Here is a 7,500-nt window from a genome sequence, read left to right as displayed (position 1 = left end):
TGAATTGGGACGCAATTGTGTGTGTGTGTGTGTGTGTGTGTGTGTGTGTGTGTGTGTGTGTGTGTGTGTGTTGTTGTACCCAAACCATAGTCAGCGCATTGATTATAGTTGACTTTTTTTGCTGAGTATGTCACAGTGCATTATGGGATTGCTGTCTCCATGAAGCATACACAAAGTGCAGATGCTTAGGGCTCGTTCTGTGTGTGTGTGTGTGTGTGTGTGTGTGTGTGTGCAGATGCTCGTACGTGTGCGATGGCGAACTGTCAGTACGGGTGCGCGGTGATGAAAGGAGAGGTCACATGTCAGTGTCCGTCTCCAGGACTGAGACTCGCTCCCGACGGCAGGACGTGTGTCGGTACGCATGCAGGGTTCACACACACATCACTCGAAATACACTCACCAGAGAAACCTGTCATTCTACACTCAAAAGTCAAAAGATAGACATTTGAAATTGCATTTTGCATTGATTATATTTATAATTTTATTTTGTGATAATTTGTATAATTTTAATAAATCATATTAATAAAAAAAGATATCAATAATAATAATAATTAATTATTTATAATATACACTTTTTTTAGGTTTAGATTACATTTATAATTATTTTTATGTAGATATAATGTGATTTTATAAACATAATTTTGTTGTATTCTATTCAAGTCTTTTTAAAGCGCTTTAAAACACATCAAAGCAGCTTCACTGAAAATGCATGTTTAATATATAACATTATATATATTACGTATACAGTATATAATCATTATATAATTTTTTGCATTGCATCATTATTTTCCTGACAATCAAGGACATTTTGCCCTAAATTATAAATATTATATTATTATATAATTATAAAATTATGATATATATATATATATATATATATATATATATATATATAAAATTTACATTTAATATCATTATTCATTTACTCTGATTTACTCTGTAATTTTTGCTGTAATTTTACACTCACAAATCAAAAGATAAAAATGAGCAATGCAATTTCATTATTCGTTTACTCTACATTTCTCATTTTTATCTTTTGATTTTTGAGTGTAAAATTACAGCAAAAATTATAAAGTAAATTCATTTCATTATTCATTTACTCTATAATCTTTGCTGTAATTTTACATTTAAAAAATAAAAGATAAAAATGAGAAATAGTAATTTCAGTCTTAATTTACTCTTTACTCCATAATTTTTGCTGTAATTTTACACTCACAAATCAAAAGATAAAAATGAGAAATGCAATTTCATTATTCGTTTACTCTACATTTCTCATTTTTATCTTTTGATTTTTGAGTGTAAAATTACAGCAAAAATTATAAAGTAAATTCATTTCATTATTCATTTACTCTATAATTTTTGCTGTAATTTTACACTCAAATCAAAAAATGAGAAATGCAGTCTCATTATTAGTTCACTCTAATTTACTCTCTAATTTTTGTGGATATGCATGTGAGATTATTTTGTGTGTTTCTCTCAGAAATCTCTCTGTATTGAGTCTACATGCTTGTGATTTGCTCTGCTCAGATGTTGACGAGTGTGTGACGGGTCAAGCCAAGTGTGCGAGGTTTCGTAAGTGTGTGAACACGTTCGGCAGCTTCGTCTGCAGATGTCATGAAGGCTTTGAGCTGAAGCACATCGACGGGAAGTATCACTGCACAGGTGTGTGTTCAGAGAGAAACACAGTAGACTGTATTCAATCACAGACTCTAAACTCTTGGTTTTTCCAGATAAGAAGATTTCCTCGGTTTGCTATGACAAGCCGGGACACAAGAAATGCAAATGTACACCAGGTGTTAACGGCAAGGGTTACGACTGCAAATGTACGTGAGTGTGATCTTACAATAATTCACCATGCAATTGATGGATAATATTTTCTGTTAGAGTGTTTCTTCCTTCGCTCGGGTCATTTTGACCCGAAACTCTTTTTTTATTTTTTTTTATTCTAAAATTGAGTGTTCCTCAGAGGTGTCCAAGCCCCCGGGACTTTTGTTGCACTTGAACCACGAATACACACAAAGAAAATGTAGTGGATTCGAGGAGTTTTGTGTAACAAAGTTATAAATAATTCCCTCGCGGGTCGATTTGACCCCTTAGGAATGAATGAAATGCGAGGAATGCTTCAGTTCACAGAAAAACCTAAAAATGCTCAAAATTCAAACTAAAAATGCTAAAACTTTACCAAAATTTTTTTTTAGAATGTGTATCTGAATGCAGACTGAAGAGACATGACTTTAGGACCCAGCGGAACAGCTCATTTGCTCCATATAGAGCTATAATGCCATCTAGTGGCAAGAGTCATGAAATATCATGTTATATTATTATTTTCCACAAGAGGTCGGCAAAGACACACAATGTAAGATATTTAGAGCTGGATTAAAAGGGTTATGCATGAAATTGAGTTATTTTGAATTTAAGTTGAAAGAATGTGAGGAATGTGCTTAAATTACTATTTATTTATTATTTATTGATCAAATCTAATAATTTAAAGGTAAATAAAATAAAAAATAACCAAAAATTGCATAAAAAAAATAGAAAAGATATTATCAAAATCCAGCTTTCTGGACAAACATTTTTTTGCTATAATATTAGGGCTTCGGGTCATTTTTACCCGCGAGGGAAAGATGTGTAACAAAGTGCGAGGGAAGGTTGAGGGTTAAGTGATGCTGTGTGTTTTTTTTTAGCTGTTGTTAAAGTCACTATTGAACCTGCGAGACCAGTGAAAGTCACAGCCAGTCCGACCACCGTCTCTATGGCAACAACTCCCATGACAACCACCAAAGATAAAACCACAACAACAACAACAACAACCATAGCAATTCCCACCACTACCGCTACCAAAGAAACTTCAGTTCCAACAAGCAATGCTGTTACAAAAGTAACACCAACTACTGTTGCTATGACAACGACGGAATCTACAACTCCATCAGCCCTGACAACAACGGAATTTACAACTACTGTTGCTATGACAACGACGGAATCTACAACTACAACAGCCCTGACAACGACGGAATCTACAACTACTGTTGCTATGACAACGACAGAATCTACAACTACTGTTGCTATGACAACGACAGAATCTACAACTACAACAGCCCTGACAACGACGACCACAAGTCCAACTACGACGTCCACAACTACAGAGACACTTCCAACGACAGGTCCCATTATAACCACGTCAGCGTCTGTATCGAACACGACCCTGGAGACGAGCTCCACCACGACTCTGGACAACCACGTCCACAGAGAGAGCACCGCAAAGCCCAGAGGAGACGTACACAGTGAGACATGCAGAATACTAACACATACAGCCACTAGAAACATTAACTTTACACACATCTCGTTCTGATTATGAACTAATGTTCTTCCAGTAACGTTTATAGAACGTTTGTTCAAAGTTATCTGGTCTTTAATAATGTTCTCAAAATGTGCACAAAAACATAATGTTCATGGATTATTGTTTTTTTTATAGATTTTTATTTTTTTTAAATGTTACTACACTGTAAAAAAATAATTATTGGTTTAACTTAAAAATGTAAGTTATCTGGTTGCCTTAAAATGTTTAGTTCATTGAAATTAAAAATTTGAGTTAATACAAAGGAGATTGATTTAATCAACAGGATCTCAAAATATTATGTTATCTTAACCACATTAATTATCTAAGTTGATTTGACAAACTAAAAAAGTTGTAATAACAAATCATGAAAATATTGTTTACAGTGTACTTGTGAGAACATTCAAAAGTAACTTTCCAATAATGTTTGAAGATTGATGAAATGGAATGTTCCCTTAATCTTCACATAACCAAGAAACAAATGTTTTTAAAACATTTGACTGGACATTCAGAGATCATTAAGACACTTTACACTCATTAACACTGTACAACAAGGTTCATTAGTTAACATTAGTTAATGTATTAACTAACATGAACTAACCATGAGCAATACATTTGTTACAGTATTTGTTAATGTTAGTTAATTAAAATACAGCTGATCATTGTTAGTTCATGTTAGTTCACAGTACATTAACTAATGTTAACAAGATTTTAGTAAAGTATTAGTAAATGTTGAAATTAATATTAACAAAGATTAATAAATGCTGTATAAGTGAAGTTCATTATTAGTTAATGCTAACTAATGTTAACTAATGAACCTTATTGTAAAGTGTCACCAAATAACGTTTTTATAAATGAATGGAAACGTTCTTAGCCGAGATTGAATCAGTTCATTAAAATGATTACACTGATTCACTTACATTAAATGCATCAAACTTACCAACTCTAAGGCCATTTGTTTTCTACGGTACTTTTAAAGAATCACGAAACTGGTCTAACGACACATCAGACATCACCATTTGACGCTATTTCCGTACAGTCAGATAAATCCTCACGTCGCAGTCGAAAATGCCCAAATTATTATTATTATTTTATTTCAGTGAAATGACTGTACTATATTTTATTTCGATAATGTTTTTATTTAATATTTTGTATTTTTAGGGGATTTAATGACACTCAATTATATTTATTCAGCAGTCTATAATCCATTTATTCACTTTTTTAAGCTTAGACATGAAAATTAAATTTTCATGAATTTTCATAAATCTTGAATGCTTTGGAGCACAGACTGAAGTTTGATCTGTTTTTAAAGAAGAAACGTGGCAGATTATTGCTGAAGTTTAAGTTTATTCTTTTTTTATATGAAATATAAATGTTTTTCAAAACATGTATTCTAAAACTGTGTGAAAATCAAAGCCATAAATCTAAACAAGTCCATGTGTTGTATTTTGTGCATGTGTGTCTGTGCGTGTGTGTGTGTGTGTGTGCTTGTGTGTGTGTGTGTGTGTGTTCACACATAGCAAGTGCCAAAACCTTTACCAAGGCACGTTTTGTACCATTCCGATGAAGTAAAAAAATAAAAAAAATAATAATAACCGTAACATCTTTCGGTCAAAAATGACTGTAGAGGACCATAGGGTTAACAATATAACAACTGAGTGTCTGTTCATTAATAAGAATAGTTCTGATTGTTTTATTTCTCTTCTTCTAGTTCCACGTTACGAGAACAACCTTTTTGACTGGGACTTTGACGTTGAGCTAGGAAACACAGCGGAGTCTGTGCGAGATGATCCAGGTAACATTCACATCTTCTGCGAAATAGACGAGACAAACCAGTGAATCTTACTGATGTGTGTGTGTGTGTGTGTGTATGTTTCAGCGGCTGGTGTCGTGAGCTGCTCGTTTGATGAGGGTTTGTGTTTTTGGATGAAGGACTCAGAAGGAGATCTAAAATGGGAAATCAAAGATGATCCTGCTGGTAAAACACATCAGAACTACACAGAACATCTAGTCATGAACCTCCTGTTGCCTACAAAACAAAAATGACAAGAGACCCCCCCCCCCCCCCCCCAAAAAAAATACAGGTTAATAAGCTAATAAATACTGTACTTTACTGTACTACACATTATCACAGTTTATTCGCTATAGTTTAGAAAATGGTAATAAAATATGAGTTATGAACTCAGTTGATATGTCACTGGTTTTGTCCGTCCTTCTGTTAGACTCTCACACATGAATTATGATGAATATCTGTCAGCTGTTAAATTTAACTACACAATTACATAATACCAGTTTAGCTCAAACAATCACCAAGCAATGCTTCATTTTGTTCAGTCTGTGTGTGAAAAGAGCATTAGCAATTAAAGACAAAACACTTCAGCAAAACATGGTCAGCTCAAAGAGTCCGAATCATTTTTGCTCCCAAATTTGTATAAATGTCACTGGTAGTCACTGTATGAAGAATATTAGGGTATTATATGTCACAGTTTACTTCTCCTCACTTACAGAAATGAACTGTAGTGTTCTGCACCCACTAGTAAAAAAATATAAAAAATGATATCTGGCTGTCTGAATAATTTTTGGTTTGACTGTACAACTTTCTTACCTGTCAATCACTCTCAGGTGGGCGGTACCTGTCAGTACCAGAGGCTACAAACAGACGAAGTGTAAAAGGGGCGCGGCTTACGGTCCCGCTGGCCACGCCCACAAAGGCGTGGCAGGGCGGCAACCTCTGTCTGGCGTTTAGACACCGTCTCCACGGAAACCACATCGGCTCTCTGCAAGTGTTTGTCAGAAAGGGGCGGAGTCACAGTCCGTCAGTCTGGACCACGACTGGAGGACACGGCTGGAGACACACCCAAATCACACTTGGGGGGCGGGGCCTTGTTGATGTAAGCATGAATAAATCATCAGCTTCCAATACATATTCTTTTACTTAAAAGCTGAATCAGTTCATTGCTGAACAGTCATGATTCACAGCTGATTCAGTCCCACCAGGATTTTTGCTAAAATGACAGGTTTTTTTTTTTTTTTTATAATTAGAATATCAAATTTACTATATGACACTAGATGTGCAATAGTCATACATGACAGAAACGCTAGTTTATTCTTGTATCTTACCAAATTCTGACAACTTTTGTTGTGTTATTTTTTATTTTTGTTATAAAAAATAATACCAAAGAAACAATAAGACATTTATACAAATAAAAAAAAAGAGTGCTTTAAGTTTTTCAGTTAGATTTAAAGGAACATGACGAGTTTTTGGGACTTTTACTTATTGACCGTAACATGTAAACAGGAAAATGTTGGCGTTATTTTGTCAGTTATTGGGAGCAGTATGCTAGCTGGAGCCATTTACCTCCAGTGTTTGTGCTAAGCTAGGCTAGCGGTGGGTGCGTCAGACAGAGTTACAGCACGCATGGAGATGAGAAGGGTGTGTATGGACTTATCTAACTCTGGGGGATACGGTGAATAAACTAAAGTCCCAAAAAGTCGGCGTGTTTCTTTAAGGTCCTTGAACACTGAGTTTTTTCGTATTCGTCATTGGGTGGCTCTTAATTGTCAAAACCCCTCTCAGAATGCTTGATACAGATGCGAAAAACGCAGAAATTTGAACCCGATCCGAATTTTTTTATGTCGGACGAAAGTTTCGCAGGCAGTGTGTAAACGTGATTGACACAACATGAGGTCGTATTTATTTTTTAACGTGCGAAATATTCGGACGAAACTTTCGGACTCAGCACACAAGGATGACCAGTATTTGTTTACAAAATACTACAGATATTGAATAATCAAATGTTTCTTTCTTTATCACATTAACGTGTCAATGACTTTAAGTAGTACTGTGCTTTTTGAGATTATTTTGCAGTTAAATGGCAGATTATGCAGGATTGCAAAACATGCAACATTTTGTTGATTTTTCGTTGAGTTTCGAGATCAAAATCCTGAAAAACTGGAGTTTTTATTTGACTTAATTTGTCGGTTTAATACATTAAAACCAAAGTTGTGTAAATAGCGTTTAGGATGTTATAATAGTATCCATCCTGCTGTTTCTGATTATTGATCATCTGCATTTTGATTATAGTTTATTGACTGCTGTTGTTTGTATCAGATTGTGCTGAAGGCAGAGAGACGGCGAGGGAAACATGGAGAAATCACAGTGGATG

At 34.7% G+C, this 7,500-nt stretch overlaps 1 protein-coding gene across 1 annotated transcript in view; it reads left to right on the top strand.

Moving 5' to 3' along the window:
• The window catches only part of LOC307145644 (nephronectin), a 14,411-nt gene that overhangs the window by 6,851 nt on the left and 60 nt on the right, over positions 1-7,500 (top strand). The window contains exons 5-12 of the mRNA XM_079849004.1: positions 236-355; positions 1,528-1,662; positions 1,731-1,823; positions 2,685-3,281; positions 5,046-5,129; positions 5,214-5,312; positions 5,957-6,225; positions 7,446-7,500. The exon at positions 7,446-7,500 is cut by the window's right edge and continues 60 nt beyond it. Coding sequence (XP_079705130.1) covers positions 236-355; positions 1,528-1,662; positions 1,731-1,823; positions 2,685-3,281; positions 5,046-5,129; positions 5,214-5,312; positions 5,957-6,225; positions 7,446-7,500 — 1,452 coding nt within the window. The remainder of the gene's footprint in view (positions 1-235; positions 356-1,527; positions 1,663-1,730; positions 1,824-2,684; positions 3,282-5,045; positions 5,130-5,213; positions 5,313-5,956; positions 6,226-7,445) is intronic.

This window comes from Squalius cephalus (assembly GCF_949319135.1).
Source record: "Squalius cephalus genome assembly, chromosome: 18".
NCBI lineage: Eukaryota > Metazoa > Chordata > Actinopteri > Cypriniformes > Leuciscidae > Squalius > Squalius cephalus.
Note: the sequence above shows the minus strand (reverse complement) of the source record. Positions and strands in the feature narration are given on the sequence as shown.